Raw genomic sequence first — 20,658 nt, forward strand, 5'->3', positions numbered from 1 at the left:
AGACAATAGTTATGTGGTATGATGACATATTATCTTTCTCTATCCTGTCACACAACACAGTGTCGCTCCTCCAAGGGTATGCAGCGTGGCCACTGTTGGTGTGTGGATGAGCTGGGTACTGCCTTGCCCTCACGTGCCAGCGAAGACGGCACTTTACCATGCGATGGAGAGTGAGAGAGGTCCTTGTCCTAAAATTTTGAGCCTAGAGGAGGGGGAGTAAGGGGAGGAGGAGGTGGTGGAGGCAGAGGAGAAGGAGGAGGAGGAGGAGGATGAGGAGGAGGGGGAGGAAGGGGAGGAGGAGGAGGCAGAGGAGGAAGAAGGGGAGTAAGGGGAGGAGGAGGTGGAAGAGGAGGAGGAGGAGTAAGGGGGGGAGGAGGAGGAGGAGGAGAGGGGGTGGCTTTAGCTTGTGCTAGACACTGCCTGGACAGGAGACACCAGGGATTAAACCACTTCCTATGGAAATTACCCCAAATTAGTTTACTGTCCTCTAGTCAAGAAACAGCCTAACAAAGACACATACCTACAGTACAGTACTACAGTGGCAACATCCAGCTGAATGTTCAACAGTTTGCAGCAGCAGTACCAGTCCTCTGAATCATTCAGTGTGACAACGTGCAGTAGCTTATCTATCTCACATTACTGCTTTGTTACTCACTGCCTCAACTAACTGATATCAAAGCTGTATTTCTCAATATTGAATTCCCTGGCTCTTGTCCTGGCTTCGTCTGTTTGTATGTTCGTTGTAGATTTTCTGTTTTATAGGATAGCTCACACTGCCTGTGTTTGTTATTAAAGGCCCAATGCAGCCGTTTTTATCTCAATATCAAATCATTTCTGGGTAACAATTACTGTGATTGTTTTCAATTGCAATTTCTCAAGCAAAACTTTAGCTAGGACTGTCTGGGAGTGGTCTGAGTGTGGAGGGAAAAACTGAAAATTAGTTATTTGGAACTCTCTTATTGGCCTATTAAGTCATTTACCACCAGGCAGGCCAAAACTCTATCCCACCAAAACAATCTGAAATTTCAGGCGGTCTGGTCAACCAGCTCTTACACTAAAAGGGCATTATCATAATTTTCATAATTTTACAGTATAATTCCAAACTCATAGTGTGGAAACATTTATTTTTAAACACAATTAAATCCCATTTTTGACTGCACTGGGCCTTTATCTAAGTGGGCTGAAATACTGTTATGCTGGTGTTGGTGTGACACAATGTTTGAAAACGTGTCTCCGTCACCATCCTCTCTCCCTTTCTCCAAAGATACACTGACATTATGATACTTAATTCAAGTGATGAAAATTCCTTTTCTATTTAATTTATTTTGGAGTATGAATTTCCATGCAGCACTGCTTGAATTTTACACTTATCCTATAATCGTGTCAGAAAAATAGTTAGGCTACGTGAAACAGTCCATTGTTGTTGAAATGACGTTCTGACTGCTCTAATAGTTGATTGTTTGTACATATGTTGGATTTTTGTGGTTGACAGTGTGCGTTCTGAAGTGGCAGACAAAAAAAAGCTTATGGCTGTTACCCTTTTCAAGAAGTTGTTAAGCATATTTTTATACACGTCAATATAATATTTTATATATAAATTGTTGGTTTATGTAATGAACTACAATGCCATGTATTTTTATATTGTCAGCAGTTTTTTTAATTTAAAAACAGAGGTTATTTTATTTATTTGCTAGGGAGAGCATTGTGCTTTGGACGCGGTAGCACCCTCATGGAGAATCTCACCACACACATCTGAGCTATTCAACTGCTGTACATGTTATGATTTTTGTTTCATTTTCTTTCAATTTTATTTATACTTTGACCATTTAATATTGGAATGTATCATGATAATGTCTTGCTTATGGCATACCCTACTACAATGCTAATTTTGGTAAATTAAGTTTGAATATGTTACAGTTACTTACTTGTCTTTGAATTGTGTGATAAACTGTGTGATTAGATCATTTCTATTTCTCACCCATCTTGTTGTGCCAATGTATGTGCTGTGATGGTAGGGCCATGCACAGGGGGCCTATATTTACAAAGCCTAAAATGTAAAAAATGATATCAAAATGAATAACAATAAATACATATATTAATATAAAAAAAAGAGCATTACTGTGTGTTTTATTTGTGAGCTTCGCCAGTGCAGTAGCTGTGGTGGTATCGGATCTCATTCATTTTACAAAGCTGCTTAGTCATAGTCACTATCTGAAGCACTGCACAGGTGTAGCACAGCTACTCTGCTAGCCACTGTTCTCTTATGTCAGCTGAGCTGATTTAAAATGACTGTTAATAAGATTTAATAACTGTCTCTGTCCATATCACGTTAAGATAAACCAACAAGTTAAAGATGAACCAACACGTTATTAACATGTATGTAGTAGGAATGAATAGGCATTAGTATGACTTAGGTTTTCTCCCATGTCTAGGGGATGCAAAGGACAATTTGTTCCAGCATCTACAGTATACAAGGACACATGCCTGTTTCCAAGGAAACAGCATAGAATATCCTATTTGTCAATGCATACGAATTTGAAATGCAGGTCTCGCAGAGGATGATGCAGGAAAGTAAGCAGTGTCCTTTGTTAAATCACACCACATGTCCTACTTCTGTATCTAGGGTGGTTACATTTGCTATTCTTAGGAAAGTGAATATACGAGACATCCTATAGCTACCCTCTCTGTGCACAGAATTAACAATCTAAATGTGCTCAGATGGAAGACATCAAAATGCTATGTAAATAACATTGCTTGTAGTATATCCTATATAAGAGCATGGTTTATATGCAGACATAAAGACAAGCTATATTCAACTAAAGCCCAATGTGACGATGATCAGTATGGGTTAATAATGTCGATTCCACCAAATGTATGCATTTAAACATGCAGAGTGTAATCCATTTCTGTTGCAATGCTGTAGTTATTAGTGGCCCGAAGCATATGAGAGATGGCATGTCAGAAGTAATAACAGAGTGGAGGTTCTGTGTCCCAAATGGCACCCTATTCCCTGTAGTACACTATATGGTGCCCTGGTCAAAAGCCATGCCCTGGTGCACTATAGGGGTCCTGTTCAAAAGTAGTGCACTAAATAGGGAATAGTGTCATCTGCGATGCACACACCTCATGACATTGGAGCTGCTCTAAGGCCAGGGATGGTGAAAATAAGGGGAGAACACCAGGCAAGGGTAACAACGCTAATACAATTATGCAACATTGGGAAACTAACCTTAATCATATGGATCCCTTGTCATGTTTCAGTTTGAGTAGGTCTGCACAGTTAATAAGCAAAGAGAGATGAGAGTGTATCATGTGAATCATTCGGACAACATGCTTGTTTCAGTCAAATTTAGTCATAGGCACTGCTGTGCTGAGATAGGTAGATGAGGGCTGCAACTTTTCTAGTGAGAAAATTCCTCTATGATCAATTCATCAAAATGTGTAATGTTTGTCTTCTATGGAATTTATCTTTGGAAAGCTCAAGTACTGCACATATGCAGGATTTAGCTCCTTTACTTTCAGAGTCGAACTTTATTCTCCTTATAGGAAAGCTCTGCATTGCAACAGTGTAGCAGAACTGTGAGGACAGCTCTAGTATCCCATTACGGTTAGTCACTAGTCAGTAACATTTTATATGAAAGAAATGGACAAGTTTCCGCCTATAAGATCACATGACATGATTGTAACATATCTTTGGCTTTTCACAACTGTCCATCACCTGAACACACAGGTGGACCAACACAACCGGGGTCAGCAGTTCAGTTCCTCAATATTTTTTTTGAGACTAGCTGGACTGGAATATATCTGAAGAAGATATCCAAAATGAGTGTTAAAACAAGCACAAATGTAGGCTAATACTGATCTGAATTCAGACGGGATTGCTCCGGTAACATTACGCAGTGACACCGGGAAGTCAGTTTGTGAAAGATCAGAATCGGGAGAAGAAAAAATAAAGTTCACACGCAAGTCAAAGCCAGGCAAGCTCTACGATGGCGTCCAGCGGCAACGCTGTTTCCAGTCCTATGGTGATATTGGCTCCAAAAACTAAAACCAAAAAGAAACATTTTGTGCAGCAAAAGGTGAAGGTCTTTCGTGCCAGTGGCCCAGTCTTGAGCGTTTTTATGTGGGGTGTAAATCATTCGGTGAGTATTAAACGTTATGTTTTCAATGTTAGTTATTCTAGCTTACCTAACTAGCTATCTACAGTAGCTATATACTTCAGGTAGCTAGCTAGTTATCAAACCTAGCTGTTAGTGTAGCTAACTGACTAATTTATGCGCATTCATTAGAAATGTAACATTAACTAAACAAACCGTTACGTTAACTGGGTTAATGTCTGGTTGATTGCTAAACGCGTTGGCTAGAGTTGTTTGTGTCAGTAACACTAACAGCAGGCTAACTAACCAACTTGCTGCTGGCTACTAGCTAACTATCAGCTGACACTGAAGTGTGTCGCGTCATGGACTGTGTGTTGTATGGGCTTTGCTGATAGAAAAGTTAGCCAGTGTGGTCCCTAATGACCGGGCTACAGGGCAGGCTGTCATAAAAATAATTTCCATCTTGTTTGCTATCTATTAACTGCATCTTTAACCCTCATGATGATCCCATATTATGTATTTTCCCATTATGAAAGTCTAGTAACGTTAGCTAATGGGAGTACCGTACTTATTTCTGTTTGTCTGCAGATTAATGACCTAAACCAAGTGCCTGTTCCTGTCATGCTGCTGCCTGACGACTTCAGAGCAAACACTAAGATCAAAGTCAACAATCACCTCTTCAACAAGTAATGTTTGCGCACTCTTGTCAATACTGTTTCCCTTATATGTATGTATGTATGTGTCTGTGTGTGTGTGTGTGTATATATTACATACATACATAATTAGCCTATGTCACTAAATGAGTTACATATTCTCATCTTTCACCTATGGCAAAGTAAGAAATTATTTTGGTATGTTACACCGGGAAGGAATGGCAAGAGGGAGAGTAAACACTGCAAGTCGTTGAGAATTTGTTCAACATTCCCCTGCAGAGAGAATCTACCTGGACATTTTAAGTTTAAAGAATACTGTCCCCAAGTGTTCCGCAATCTTCGGGAGCGCTTCGGAATTGAGGATCTCGACTACCAGGTATGAGTGTTGCTATGTTTGACACAACTTTGGAAACTCCCACTAGCCCATACCTTCACCCATCCAATGCTTTTAGATGTGTGTGTGAAGTAGTGACCAGTGCAGACTTCAGAAGAAAGGAGATGTTATTGGGACACACCGATGGACAAGGCGAATGACTATTAAAACAATAAATATGAAGTTTATCATCATGCAGTTGATTTTCAAGCACACCTGTTTTCTCTCTCGTCCCTGTAGGTGTCGTTGACCCGCAGCCCTCCTGTAAGAGGTGGGGACACCCAGGGGGAGGGGATCCTCCTGACCTCCTACGACCGCACGCTGGTCATAAAGCAGATCTCTAGTGAGGACGTGGCAGACATGCACGGCATCCTGTCTGAATACCACCAGGTAATGTAATGACATCCAGGCTGTGGGCAGCTGACTCAACCTCTGTTCGAAGCCTATGGATGGCATCATATTCCCGTTATAGTGCGCTACTGTTGACCAGAGCCCTATGGGTGACATTTGTGATACAGTCCAAGTGAGGGTAAAGGTTGCGCTTTATCTTGGTGAAGTTTTGCAATGCTTTACTTGTTCAAATGAACAGTACATTTGATAAACAAAAACTTTGGTTGGATGCGTCAAAAGCATTACAACATTGTGGGCTTCCTAGAATTGCAAATTAGCATCTTATACTTTGTCTCATGATCTGTACTCTGGTGATACTGCAGTATGTTATTGTAATAGGGTGTTATTATGACTGTTCTTCATGCCTCATGTTTTGCACGACTAGGTGAGGAGAGACAATATTTGGAGATGCATTGGTCAGTATGCTTTTTCACATCAGTTTTGCAGCTATTCTAATTGAACTTGGCATTAATCAATTCGGGCTAAAGAGAGGGAAAATATTTTGGCACACATTTCATTTGAAAGCCTTGGACTCGCCATTCCATTCACCAGATGTGAATTTCTGGTTAGCAGAAGAACAAGTTGCCTTGCTCGTGATCAAAGTTGTGTCTCGGATTAGGCCGTCCTTGTCCATAATCGTATCCATTATACTTTAAAAAAAAACTGATCCTACATCAGCACTCTGACCTTGAGGCCCTGGTTATTTAAACAGCTGTGTTAGGCTAGAGTGTATTTGCTTGCGTGGGTCATTTGTGACCGAATGAACAGGTTATTATAATTATTATCATCGGAGCAGCAGAGCTCTTGTCTCTATTGTTGGATCCCAAATGGCCCATCGGGCTCTGGTCAAAAGCAGACCTGCCAACCTGAACACATTTTGCGTACCATGCACGCAATTCAAGGTCAAAGTATGCTGGTACAAAAAACAACCCTAAAATACGCAAAAATAGTCTTTTAGTTGGCACATTTAGTATTTTTTGACTCAACCGTCTGAAGTTGGAGTTGAGCTAATCCGAGGATTTGGGTGAGGACAAATTATCTCTACCGCATTGTCAGTTGGTAAATTCAGAGCTTTTCGCTCTCGGAGCGTACACTGGACTCTCTGGCCAAGGAGTAGGGTTGATCCGAGCGTTCTGACCTCACAACAGCAGTCAAGCACCCAAGTTAACTGGCTAATGTTGGCTAGCTTGCAGGCTACTTCCAGAAACAAATGAGAGCACACCTCACTCTGGCCATTTTACTCGCACTTGCAGAGCTGGTTAGGCTGTTTTCATGTTATCCAGAGCGTTGGAGATTGCAACTGTGCTGCTGGCAACAATTTCATGCCGCTTTTTTTGCAAAAGTTTACCGACACGGTCCGTATTCAACGGGTGTTGAGCGTTCATAAATTCATCAGTTATTCTGCGCTCTGGCAGTCAGATTAGAGTGCTCTGAAATCAGAGTAGATGGCCATAGTGAATTTACGAACGCACCCAAAGCAAGAACACTTTCTGGCCTTGTTGGATTAGCTCAGGCACGGAGGTCTGTAACAAGCTCATATAGGCCTAGTTCAGTTTCATATTCTAAATAGCCTACAGTAAACTGTACTTCTACATTGCATCCAGTAATTGAATTATTCAAAATGTTCTCCCCAAACTAAATTAACCCAGTTTAAATGTTCACTGGTATCCACATAAAGATAACTATTAATTAGAATAATCATTATTCCCTAAATTTAACCTGGAAAAGGTTTAACCTTGAAAATCTTGAGTGTCAACAGCTAGGTTTCCATTCAATTGGGAACAGATCCTCCTGCAAATATTCTATAATCCGCATAAAGAAAATGTTAATGTGCCGAATTAAAATCTAAAGTACAGTGTGTTTTCCATCGGATCTTCAACTGTTGCGTTGAATAGAAAATGTGCCTATTCTGGTCTTGGTACGTGGGTTCTAGCCAACAGCTTGCAGATACAGTGCAGGTAGGGTGGTCTACCTGATGAGATTATTACGAATAAGAGTGAGAATATTTTTTGGGGTCAAACGGCGGTCAAGCATCGATCATCATTTCACCAGAATAAAACCCTCGATATTTATAAGAAAAGGAACATCAAGATCACTGTGCACTTTCACCACCCTGAGAAGTTCATCGTAACTTATTTGATCTGTAGCCTAATAAACTGCTTGGTTTTCCAAGTCGTAGTGGGAGGACCGCACACCATACCATCGCGTTTTCTTCGATATGATGGTTGTTATATCAATATTTGTACGTAAAGGTGTTTCCACCCCTTTTTCTCACATCTTACTGACACAAAAAGATCCCACCGTGTCGAACTAACAAATTATCTTTCAGCCTATAAAATTGTACCAAAACAACTTGTTTCCATCACAGCTGTCGTGATTTATTTTTATATACGGTATGGCCCTACTTGCATGAAAACTTGGGATGGAAATGTGGTTAATGAGACCGCTTCAATTTAATTTAGGATCAAACAAAAGATTTCTGTGTTGGCTACATTGTTTAATATACACTGAACAAATATATAAACGCAACATGTAAAGTGTTGGTCCAATGTTTCATGAGCTGAAATAAAAGATCCCAGAAATGTTCCATATGCACAAAGATATTATTTCTCTCAATTCCTTGTTAGTGACCTTTTCTCCTTTGCCAAGATAATCCTTCCACCTGGCAAGGTTGGCATTTCAAGAAGCTGATTAAACAGCAGCATCATTACGTCGCAGTTGTAAATGAGAACTTGTTCTCAACTGGCCTACCTGGTTAAATAAAGGTAAACTAAAATTGCACAGGTGCACCTTGTGCTGGGGACAATAAAAGGCCACTCTAAAATGTGTAGTTTTGTCACACAACGCAATGCCACAGATGTCTCAAGTTTTGAGAAAGTGCAATTGGCATGCTGATTGCTGAAATGTCCACTAGAGCTGTTGCCAGAGAATTGAATGTTCATTTCTCTACCATAAGCTCCTTCCAACATTGTTTTAGAGAATTTGGCAGTACATCCAACTGGCCTCACAACTGCAGACCATGTGTATGGTGTCTTGTGGGCAAGCGGTTTGCTGATGTCAACGTTGTGAACAGCGTGTGCATGGTGGGGTTATGGTATGCGCAGGCATGAGCTACGGTCAACGAACATAATAGCGTTTTATTGATGGCAATTTGGATGCACAGCGATACCATGACGAGATCCTGAGGCCCATTGTCACGCCATTCATTAAACATGACCTCATGTTTTAGCATGGTAATGCACAACCCCATGTCACAAGGATCTGTACACACTTCCTGGAAGCTGAACATGTCCCAGTTTTTCCATGGCCTGCATACCCACCAGACAAGTCACCCATTTAGCATGTTTGGGATGCTCTGGATCTATGTGTACGACAGCATGTTCTCGCCAATATTGAACAACTTCACACAGCCATTTGATGTGGAGTGGGACAACATTCCACAGGCCGCAATCAACATTCTGATCAACTCTATGCGAAGGAGATTTCGTGCTGCATGAGGCAAATGATCACACCAGATGCTGACTGGTTTTCTCATCCACGCCCCTACTTTTTTTGTTTAAAGGTACAGTATCTGTGACCAACAGATGCAGATCTGTATTCCCAGTCATGTGAAATCCATAGATTAGGGCCTAATGCATGTATTTCAAGTGACTGATTTCCTCATATGAACTGTAACTCAGTAAAATCTTTGAAATTGTTTCATGTTGCATTTTATATTTTTGTTCAGTGTAATTTAAGACTCTAGGTTTCATGAAATGGCAGTCACAGGTTTTTCAAAAATGCTAAATGCTCCAACTTCCTGAGGGGGAAGTTGATTGACACCCTCAGGCCCTCCTCCTTACCAAACCGTATGCCTACATCTGCACCACCTTGTCAGAAAATCCTAAGGATAGCCCTGATTGTACATTTACATGTATTTCTAGTGAGCTACTGAAGAGCCGCCAATAATTACAAAGTACCCATAAGTCTATAACCTACCATTTATACTGAGCCAGTCTCCTGCCAACATCATTATTAGGCCAAAAAAAAGCCATTTGCCTATGATTTGAGCAGTGTGGGTGTGGCATGCTCGCTGTTGTGGGGTCTGCAGAGCAGGGGGGTGCTGCTGCCTCAATGAATTGATACTCATTCTTCAAGGTTGTTAGGTCAGCAAAAGTAGTGCACTATGTAGGGTGCCATTTGGGACTTGGCTTATGTGTCCTGGGGGCGTTGTTTATCTTGCATCCCATCCACATTGCCACTGCCGCTCACTTTGGCTCCATGCAGACCCCAAAGAATAGAAGCGGGGAATATAAATAGTACAGTAGTCTCTTCAAAGCATCATATCTTTTGTTAGCATTCTGCTAGCTACATTGTGTTTCAGTCAGGAGAACTCTGAATGAGGTCAGTTTAAAGTGTGTCCCATTTTTAATAGATCAGTCTGCGTGGGGACACATTTGTAACCTGGATAGAGAGACAGAGAAAGAGTGACAGGATGTAAGATGGGGAGATGGAGAGAGCAGTTTGGTTGAAAAACAGTATGAAAAACATTTCAATTTCATCTTCAACCAGGGGTGAAAGGAGTCATGTGAATGTACTTTGGACAGTACTGGTGCATGTTTTTTGACCACGGCCCTATGGGTGCCATTTCAGACACAACCATAGTCTATTTGCTGTTCATTCTTTCCTGTCTTCTCCCTGGCTGCAGCACATAGTGAAGTGCCACGGCAGCACTCTGCTGCCCCAGTTCCTGGGGATGTACCGCGTGGGTGTGGAGAATGAGGAGACCTACCTGATCGTCATGAGGAACATGTTTAGTCACAGACTGGTGGTGCACAGGAAGTATGACCTTAAGGTGAGAGGGAGAGACTCACGCAAAAAAACACACACACACACAGTACAACGTCAAGGTGAGAGACACACACACACACACCTAGATATACACAAACTTCCAGGTTTTCCAGAATTCTTGATTGGATGATTTTTGCTTATTCCCTTCTTATTCCGGGAATCTTCCAACCGGGATTTCTGGGAAACCTGGGCATATAGGTAAAGTTACCCTAGACTCATCTGTTGTAAAATTCTTGTTTCATTAGCCACTTCATGATTTCCACTCAGAGGTCATATAATCCCTGATCTTGCCTATTAACCTGTTATTTTATGATACTCAGGGCTCTCTGGTGTCTCGTGAAGCAAGTGACAAAGAGCGGGTAAGGAGACTAACAATGTGTATCTTACCCAAACATACACTACCGTTCAAAAGTTTGGGGTCACTTACAAATGTCCTTGTTTTTGAAAGAAAATCACATTTTTATGTGCATTAAAATAACATCAAATTTATCAGAAATACCGTGTAGACATTAATGTTGTAGATGACTGTTGTAGCTGGAAACGGCTGATTTGTAATGGAATATCTACATAGGTGTACATAGACCCATTTATCAGCAACCATCACTCCTGTGTTCCAATGGCACGTTGTGTTAGCTAATCCAAGTTTATCATTTTAAAAGGCTAATTGATCATTAGAAAACCCTTTTGCAATTATGTTAGCACAGCTGAAAACTGTTCTGTTCTGATTTAAAGAAGCAATAAAAATTGCCTTTTTAGACTAGTTGAGTACCTGGAACATCAGCATTTGTGGGTTTGATTACAGGCTCAAAATGGCCAGAAACAAATAACTTTCTTCTGAAACTCGTCAGTCTATTCTTGTTCTGAGAAATGAAGGCTATTCCATGAGAGAAATTGCCAAGAAACTGAAGATCTGGTACAATGCTGTGTACTACTCCCTTCACAGATCAGCGCAACTGGCACTAACCTTGCGGGTACTATTTAATGAAGCTGCCAGTTGGGGACTTGTGAGGCATCTGTTTCTCAAACTAGACACTCTAATGTACGTGTCTTCTTGCTCAGTTGTGCACCGGGGCCTCTCACTCTTTCTATTCTGGTTAGCCTTTTTTTAAATGATAAACTTGGATTAGCTAACACAACGTGCCATTGGAACACAGGATTGATGGTTGCTGATAATGGGCCTCTGTACACCTATATTCCATAAAAAATCAGCCATTTCCAGCTACAATAGTCATTTGCAACATTAACAATGTCTACACGAGAGGTCTTTCAACACCGATACTGATTATTGGAGGACCAAAAAAAGCCGATACCGGTTAATCGGACAATTTTATTTTCTTTAAATTTTTTGGGGGGGTTGTAATAATGACAATCACAACAATACTGAATGAACACTTAATATAATACATCAATAAAATCAATGTAGTCTCAAATAAATAATGAAACATGTTCAATTTGGTTTAAATAATGCAAAAACAAAGTGTTGGAGAAGAAAGTAAAAGTGCAATATGTGCCATGTAAGAAAGCTAACGTTTAAGTTCCTTGCTCAGAACATGAGAACATATGAAAGCTGGTGGTTCCTTTTAACATGAGTCGTCAATATTCCCAGGTAAGACGTTTTAGGTTAGTTATTATAGGTATTATAAGAATATTTCTCTCTATACCATTTGTATTTCATTAACCTTTGACTATTGGATGTTCTTATAGGCACTTTAATATTGCCAGTGTAACAGTATAGCATCCATCCCTCTCCTCCCTGGGCTCGAACCAGGAACACAATGACAACAGCCACCCTCGAAGCAGCGTTACCCATGCAGAGCAAGGGGAACAACCACTCCAAGTCTCAGAGCGAGTGATGTTTGAAACGCTATTAGCGCGCACCCCACTAACTAGCTAGCCATTTCACATCAGTTACACGAGCCTAATCTCGGGAGTTGATAGGCTTGAAGTCATAAACAGCGCAATGCTTGACGCACAACAAAGAGGTGCTGGCAAAATGCACTAAAGTGCTGTTTGAATGAATGTTACGAAGCCTGCTGGTGCCTACCATCGCTCAGTCAGACTGCTCTATCAAATCATAGACTTACTTATAACATAATAACACAGAAATACGAGCCTTAGGTCATTAATATGGTCGAATCTGGAAACTATCATCTTGAAAACAAGACGTTTATTCTTTCAGTGAAATACGGAACAGTTCTGTATTTTATCTAAGGGGTGGCATCCATTAGTCTAAAGATTCCTGTAACATTGCACAACCTTCAATGTTATGTTATAATTACGTACAATTCTGGCAAATTAGACAGCCCAAACTGTTGCATATACTCTGACTCTGCGTGCAATGAACGCAAGAGGAAGTGACACAATTTCACCTGGTTAATATTGCCTGCTAACCTGGATTTCTTTTAGCTAAATATGCAGGTTTAAAAATATATACTTGTGTATTGATTTTAAGAAAGGCATTGATGATCATGGTTAGGTACACATTGGAGCAACGATACGCACCACATTGATTATATGCAACGCAGGACACGCTAGATAACTGCACATGGTTGATGATATTACTAGTTTATCTAGTGATTATGATTGATTGTTTTTTATAAGATAAGTTTAATTCTAGCTAGCAACTTACCTTGGCTTACTGCATTCGCTTAACAGGCAGTCTCCTTGTGGAGTGCAGCGAGACGTAGGTGGTTAGTGTTGGACTAGTTTAACTGTAAGGTTGCAAGATTGAATCACCCGAGCTGACAAGGTAAAAATCTGTCGTTCTGCCCCTGAACAAGGCAGTTAACCCACCGTTCCTAGACCGTCATTGAAAATAAGAATGTGTTCTTAACTGACTTGACTAGTTAAATAAAGATTAACTAAAGGAGTAAAAAATAAAAAATCGGCCAAATCGGTGTCCAAATATACAGATTTCCGATTGTTATGAGAACTTGAAATCGGCCCTAATTAATCGGCCATTCCGATTAATCGGTCGACCTCTAGTCTACACTGTATTTCTGATCAACTTGATGTTATTTTAATGGGCAGAAAATGTGATTTTCTTTAAATAACAAGGACATTTCTCACTGACCCCAATCTTTTGAACGGTAGTGTACATGTGAAATTGCCTTTCTTAGGGACTAGTCTTATTACGCACCCACAGTACATTTTCTAAATTCATGTCATTACTTTCTTTGGAAAATTCACATGCGTCTGTTTCAATGTTTCATAACTGTCCCTCAGGTAAAAGAGCTCCCCACTTACAAGGACATGGACTTCAGAAACAACATGCAGAAGGTGTACGTGAACGAGGAGCAGAAGGAGAAGGTCATGGAGAAACTCAACAGAGATGTGGAGGTAAGGTGACCTCCCAAGGAACTCGAAGGGGATGTTTTCAGTTCTAGAACCTGCCTTCCTATTCTATTTTAAGAATCTACCACAAGGTGGTAGTATAAACATTGTTTGTTACCATGATATCATCATCTCCATCCATAGTAATTGTTTGGTGTGTCCCCTGTAGTTTCTGGTCAAGCTAAAGATCATGGACTACAGCCTGCTGTTGGGTATTCACGACGTGGGGCGGGCTGAGAGGGAGGAGGAAGAAGGAGAGGAGCCGTCCAATGAGGAAGAGGGGGAGCCTGAGAACGGCCTGGCGCAGGCCCCTAACATGGGCTCCTACGGTACGTCTCCTGAGGGCATCGCTGGCTACATGGCCTCCTGCAAGCCCCTGGAGCCCGGGGAATTTGACCCCTACGTGGATGTGTACGCCATGAGGAGTGCCCCTGGTGAGTTCCAGGCAAAGTTGTGAAATTACATGGTTGGGGTCAATTCATGCAATTGGATTCTCCATTTACCTACTGAATTGAATTCACTTATTTTACTCCTGTCATTGATTTACAGCTACACTGCAATTTGGGTCATTTGTGTTTTTGAGCAGTAACTAATTTGCATCTCTCTCTGTTTCCCCCCTCAGGAGCCCCTCAGAGGGAGGTGTACTTCATGGGTCTGATAGACGTTCTGACACAGTACGACACCAAGAAGAAAGCCGCTCACGCAGCCAAAACTGTCAAGCATGGGGTGAGTGAAAAGGGAGAAGGAAGGGGGGTTAGTTAGGGTCTGTCCTATTAGATATCATTTAGATTCAGAATGCTAGGAATATATTGAGAAATTAGCTTTCATTCCACCTTATGATATTAGATGCAATGTAATTCTCATTGCATACTGTGTCCATTACTGCTTTTCTAACATCATTCTCTGTTCATAAATAATTGAAAGTTACCTAATCCCAATTGTCTTCTTTACCCTTGTTTTCCAATGTTGGGCTGATCACATCTGAGATTAGTATCTCGTATTAGATACCTTAGTGGTTCAAATTCAACGGTAAAATGAGCATTTCATTGATACTTTTCATTCCTAATATGAGATGTTCAGTCTGACGTTATCCCTTCTCTATGCCTCTCTACAGGCTGGTGCTGAAATCTCCACTGTCCACCCAGAACAGTATGCCAAGCGATTTCGGGATTTCATCTCCAACATCTTTGCATAGCAGGACGTTTATAACCACCACTGCTACTTCCCATTTAGATTTGAATCTTTTTTTAAAAACTTTTGTTCTGCTACACATTTATATCATGAAACATTGCCCCAAAAAAATGTACACACACAGATTATTTTAGTCTGATCTCACACCAGACTCTTTCCATTATTGTAATGTATTGCTGACTGATATTTATGAGAAGAATGTGATAAACACTCGGACTGACTTTGGAGCCAAGGGTACTTAAGCTAATACTGCTGCTTGTGTCCTAGAGATGTTACACTGAAAAGGATTGATTAGACTTAATGGGACAACCTGAGATTGATACATTGACTGCTTTTTTGTTGTTTGAATCCCTGATTGACCCTTTAACCCAGTCAATTGAAATCCTGGGTCATGTCCATATTAAGCACCAGACAGGAGAAAAGGTTTGAAACAGGAAGGTACAACACTACCAATGACTAGATACTAACTACCTGAACTTGTCCAGTAAGGAATCATGGCTATTTTAGTGCTACTGAACACGACCCTGGATTGGTCTGATCTACTGAGTGAGTATGCTAATATAACTGGACATGGGAACATATCAATGTAGTGAACCCTACAGTAAATATCAGAGCACTTTGTCTCAAAGGGAAAGCCTTGTGGGATTTGACATGAACGTCCCTCATCATCATCTCACTTTGGATCATATTGAGTCTGTTTCCCCTAGAATTTCAGCAGTGGGTAGCTGGGGTGACGGGACATTCTAGCTGTTCCCATAGACTTCTAGTCATTGAGCCAATGACTTATCTATTTAAAAGTGCTTCTGCAGAAATGATATAAATGTTGCAGCGGTGGTTCCCTGCTGCCGAATGAATATTGTGGAAACATTGAGCATTTCGCTATCATGATTGGACTTGGGACCAGAACCAATTGTTGGACTGAAAGTGTTATTTTGAATATTGATTGCTGCACTTTTTTTTTTGCTCATCAAACAGCGTTTTTAAAAGAAGCACTTCTCAAGAATGATGGGGAATAAAAGTAGCTTGAGTGCCAGTCTGTCTGTGCTACCATACCGACTGCCTTTCACACATTGTCATGGCAAACATGTTTTGTCTTGACAGTGACAGCAATGGAGTTGGCAAGATCGCAAACAGATCTGGGACCAGACTAGAATTAAAGATCAGTAGAGATTGATGGTCTGTGCTTGGTCAAATTTGACTACTACTACTATTAGATACTCCATTGAAGAACCAGCTTGGTATTATGTGTTACTCGTAGAATATAGCACTGCATTTCAGCTGCTTTATGCAATTCGATAGCCTTAAATGTGTGATCTCGAGATTCCAACTATAGAAGTTGAATACACTGTTAGGGCTGAATAGGTGCAGTAGGAATATGTGATGCCTTGTGACCATTGTGATTGCACAGCCTATATTTTTGCTAATCAGCTTTTGGACCAAAATATATTTGACAAAAGATTTTCTGAAATGTGTTGGAATATTTTTCTATATATTTTACATGAAAATGTAGACCTTGTGTAGACAAATCTCTCATTTTCCTGTAGTGTAGGATACATAAAATCAGAGTTCAGGCGGCCAGGTCGACTCAATGAAAACAGCTAACCAAGATGGAGGAAAGAGATTTCCTCTCTTGGGGAATTTATCCATACATGCATTACGTATGATGTGGGAATAGGGTACCATTTGGGACGGGGAAATGGAGAAGTTCAACCTTCCTGTTTACGGTCAGGATGAAACTGCTAGTTTGGTTGGTACCTGTACATCGGGGTTATTCATTCCTAGTGCATGTCAGTTGATAGGGCTGTGCGTTTGGTTCGGGTCATTTTAGTTTTTATGCTGGCTAGAGATAACAGGCAGGGCCCAACAGACTGGAGGAGGTCAAGGACAGGTTTATCCCCTCTTTCCAGAAGCCATAATTCTGCTGACAGACCTCTTCCTGTTGCTTTAGAAAAAGAGAGGAATTGACTACTCTTAACAAAGGGAAGCAAGCAGGATGGACAGAGCAATAGAAAAGATCACCCAAAAGCTGAGAAATGCTGACAACCTAGAGAGGGAAAGGAGAGGGGTGGCAGTTGAAACACTACGTTCCATTCACATCCCATTAATCTGCAATTAACATGAAGCTCAGCCAACACAAATGTTGTTCCTGTGCTTCTCAGTGTCACAACGAGCCCTGGAAGGCTGTAGCCACTGAGCTCTTGAACAAAACAATGGTGCTGACTGCTCATTCATGTTTTGTGTATATTTAACCAGGATAGTCCACTTGGTTACAAAAGCCATTGCTTTACAGGGAGTCCTGAGTTCCATAAAATCAATAAAAACAAAAATATGACATTAGAAATGAAATAGAACTGCTGCTGATGAGAACTAAAGTTATACCAACTAAGATGACAATGTGTTGTCAAAGGTATTTTGCAAGATTTTCCTCTCACCTAACCTGACAGGTGTTGACAACTTTATCTTACTCAGCAGTTTCAATCAGAAAACTGACCAGGGGTGGTTGATTTCCCTCCAAATTCATAGCACCAAGATCATAATTGTATATTTGCATATCAATGGCCTTAAGATGATTTTAGAGCCAGGAAGCTTTCAGGAAAATGACCCCTCTTAGGTAGATGAGACCACCCATTGAAATCTCAGTAAAATCATTGCCTACAGCTGGCTGCCAAGCTGCTGTTGAAGCAGTCCTTTCAAAGTGGGTGTTGAGACAAACCATCAGAGAGGGGGATAGGTTGGAAGGGGGTTTGGGTTAAAGGGCTTGCTTCCTCTGAGGTTTGATTTACCACAGGCTTCCTACGTCCCCCTACTCTCTCTTCCATTTACCACTCCTCTACGGCTAAGGGGGCTTCCTGGCATTGTCCTACCCTATTGACTTTTTTTTGTGTATCACACACCCTTCCATACGAACTAAACTGTTTTTGTGTTGTTTTTTTTGTACAGAAATGTAACCTTTACACTCGTGTATGGGCCTATACGGATAGGGCTCCATTTTAAATGTTTTTATTACAGAAGAAATATGAAAAGCATTAGTCTTTGGTGTGCTTTGTTGTGCTTATCAATGCACATGCAAAAAAAAATCCCCTATTCTTTATATAATAATTATTAGGTCATACAACATTTTTATCGTGGGTAAAGTTTCAAAAGCATTCTGTCATCACTTAATTGGATAGGTATGTTAACATAAATAAATACAAATTACACACATTTGGTTAATCAAATATTTAATCAGTCTTTCTCAAATGAAGGGAATGATGACAATCTTTGCGAGAGTAGGGAATCTGACTTCATTGGTCCTCAACTCGCTGCTCAGACACTTAATTCAGGATAAATGTAGTTATCCCGGAGTTAGCCTAGCACGGAGCAGGTTACTTCTGAAGAATTTGTTGCAATATAAATTTGAGATGAGCCATTTTCGTGCTACTGGTTTTCCTGATTTGAACTCAGTTGACCCAAGTTTCCTCGCTAACTCCTCAAACATGGCTCAAGTGGCCACACACCTCTCCAAAGTGCACAGTTCCTATGTAATTTCAATGCACATTTATGACTCAATGAAGAGTCTTCAACCAAGGTGTATATTTATGTTTTTAACATCCTAGATGGTGCCGTTGAGGAACTGTGCCGTTGAGGAACTAGGGAAAGCACACCTGTTGTTTTGTTTGGAACACAGCCCTGCATCCTCGCCATCACACAATTACTGATGTTTACTCAATCCAAGAACTGTACGTTACTAATTGCAATCGGAGTTAGGTGGGCATCATTTGAATGCTTGTTTTTATGCCAACATGACTCGCTAAGTTATAAAATACAATCTTAGTGTTAGACTTTCACAAGGCAACTCAGAGAAACAGCTCATTTTGGTGCATATACAATACTGGTCAAAAGTTTTAGAACGCCTTCTCGTTCAAGGGTTTTTCTTTATTTTTACTATTTTCTACATTGTAAAATAATAGTGAAGACATCAAAACTATGAAATAACATATGAAATCAACTAGTAACCCCCAAAAAGTGTTAAACAAATCTAAATGTATTTTATATTTGAGATTCTTTGCACACTCTCAACTAGCTTCACCTGGAATGCTTTTCCAACAGTCTTGAAGGAGTTCCCACATATGCTGAGCACATGGCTACTTTTCCTTCACTCTACGGTTCGACTCATCCCAAACGTCTCAATTTGGCTGAGTTCGGGGGATTGTGGAGGCCAAGTCATCTGATGCAGCACTTCATCACTGTCCTTCTTGGTAAAATAGCCCCTACACAGCCTGGAAGTGTTTTGGGTCATTTGGTATTTGGTGTTTTATTAGGATCCCCGTTAGCTGTTGCAAAAGCAGCAGCTGCTCTTCCTGGGGTCCACATGAAACATAACACAGAATGACATAATACAGAACATCAATAGACAAGAACATCTCAAAGACGGAACTACATAAAAACTTTTTAAAGGCACATGTAGCCTACATATTAATGCATACACACAAACTATCTAGGTCAAATAGGGGGAGAGGTGTTGTGCCGTGAGGTGTTGCTTTATCAGTTTTTTTACACCAGGTTTGCTGTTTATTAAAGCAATATGAGATGGAAGGAAGTTCCATGCAATTAGGGCTCTATATAATATTGTACGCTTTCTTGAATTTGTTCTGGATTCGGGGACTGTGAAAAGACCCTTAGTGGCATGTCTGGTTTGATAAGTGTGTGTGTCAGAGCTCTGTGTCAATTGACTGTGCAAGCAATTTGAAATTTTCAACACACTAATGTTTCTTATAAAAATAAGAAGTGATGCAGTCAGTCTCTCCTCAACTCTAAGCCAAGAGAGACTGGTATGTATAGTATTTATATCAGCCCTCTGATTACAATTCTGTTCTGTTCTGGGTCAGCTGCAGCTTAACCTGGCCTTTCCTTGCAGCACTGAACCACACGGCAGACAAAAATCAAGATTAGACAAAACTAGAGCCTGCAGAACTTGCTTTTTGGAGTGTGGTGTCAAAAAAGCAGAGCATCTCTTAATTTTTGCCAGACCTCTCCCCATCTTTACAACCATTGAATCTATATGTTTTAACCATGACAGTTTACAATCTAAAGTAACGGCAAGTAATTTAGTCTCCTCACCTTGTTCAACAGCCACACCATTCATTACCTTATTCAGCTGAGGTTAAGAACTTAAGGAGTGATTTGTACCAAATACAATGCTCTTATTTTTAGTTATGTTCAGGACCAGTTTATTACTGGCCACCCATTCCACCCATATTTGGTCAAACATCATTTTTTTCCAACAGCTGGCAGCAAGCTTATAGGTCTGCGGTTAGAACCAGTAAAGGCCGATTTACCACTCTTGGGTAGTGGGTAGTGGAATTACTTTGGCTACCCTCCAGGCCTGAGGACAATGACAGATAGGAGTGGCTATAGAGTCAGCTACCATCCTCAGTAGCTTTCCATCTAAGTTGTCAATGCCAGGAGGTTTGTCATTACTAATCGACAACAATCATTATTCCACCTCTCCCACACTAACTTTACACAATTCAAACTTGCAATGCTTTTCTTTCATTATTTGTTTTTTATGCATGAATACAATTGCTTACTGTTTGTTGTTGGCATTTTCTGCCTAAATTTGCCAATGAAATAATCATTAAAATAATTGGCAACATCAAATGGTTTTGTGATGAATAAGCCATCTGATTCGATGAAAGATGGAGTTGAATTTGTCTTTCTGCCTATAATTTAATTTAAAGTACTCAAGTTTTTATATCATTGATCTTGGCTTCATTATACAGTTTCTTCTTATTTTTGTTGAGTTAAGTCA

At 40.5% G+C, this 20,658-nt stretch overlaps 2 protein-coding genes across 4 annotated transcripts in view; both read left to right on the forward strand.

Moving 5' to 3' along the window:
* The window catches only part of igfbp6b (insulin-like growth factor binding protein 6b), a 76,846-nt gene extending 76,595 nt beyond the window's left edge, over window positions 1–251 (forward strand). For all 3 annotated transcript variants that reach the window (XM_021565958.2, XM_036946920.1, XM_021565959.2), the window contains one exon: window positions 61–251. In XM_021565958.2, the coding sequence (XP_021421633.1) occupies window positions 61–174 (114 nt within the window). In that variant the 3' untranslated portion in view covers window positions 175–251. The remainder of the gene's footprint in view (window positions 1–60) is intronic.
* Window positions 252–3,718: 3,467 nt separating this feature from the next.
* Window positions 3,719–17,890, forward strand: pip4k2ca (phosphatidylinositol-5-phosphate 4-kinase, type II, gamma a). The gene is made up of 10 exons (XM_021565960.2): window positions 3,719–4,142; window positions 4,686–4,783; window positions 5,030–5,126; window positions 5,364–5,513; window positions 10,201–10,347; window positions 10,664–10,702; window positions 13,569–13,682; window positions 13,846–14,110; window positions 14,299–14,402; window positions 14,791–17,890. The coding sequence occupies exons 1-10, from the start codon at window positions 3,990–3,992 to the stop codon at window positions 14,869–14,871; spliced, it is 1,248 nt and encodes a 415-aa protein (XP_021421635.1). The 5' UTR covers window positions 3,719–3,989; the 3' UTR covers window positions 14,872–17,890.
* Window positions 17,891–20,658: the final 2,768 nt, after the last annotated feature.

This window comes from Oncorhynchus mykiss, chromosome 16, assembly GCF_013265735.2.
Source record: "Oncorhynchus mykiss isolate Arlee chromosome 16, USDA_OmykA_1.1, whole genome shotgun sequence".
In the NCBI taxonomy this organism is placed as follows: Eukaryota; Metazoa; Chordata; class Actinopteri; order Salmoniformes; family Salmonidae; genus Oncorhynchus; species Oncorhynchus mykiss.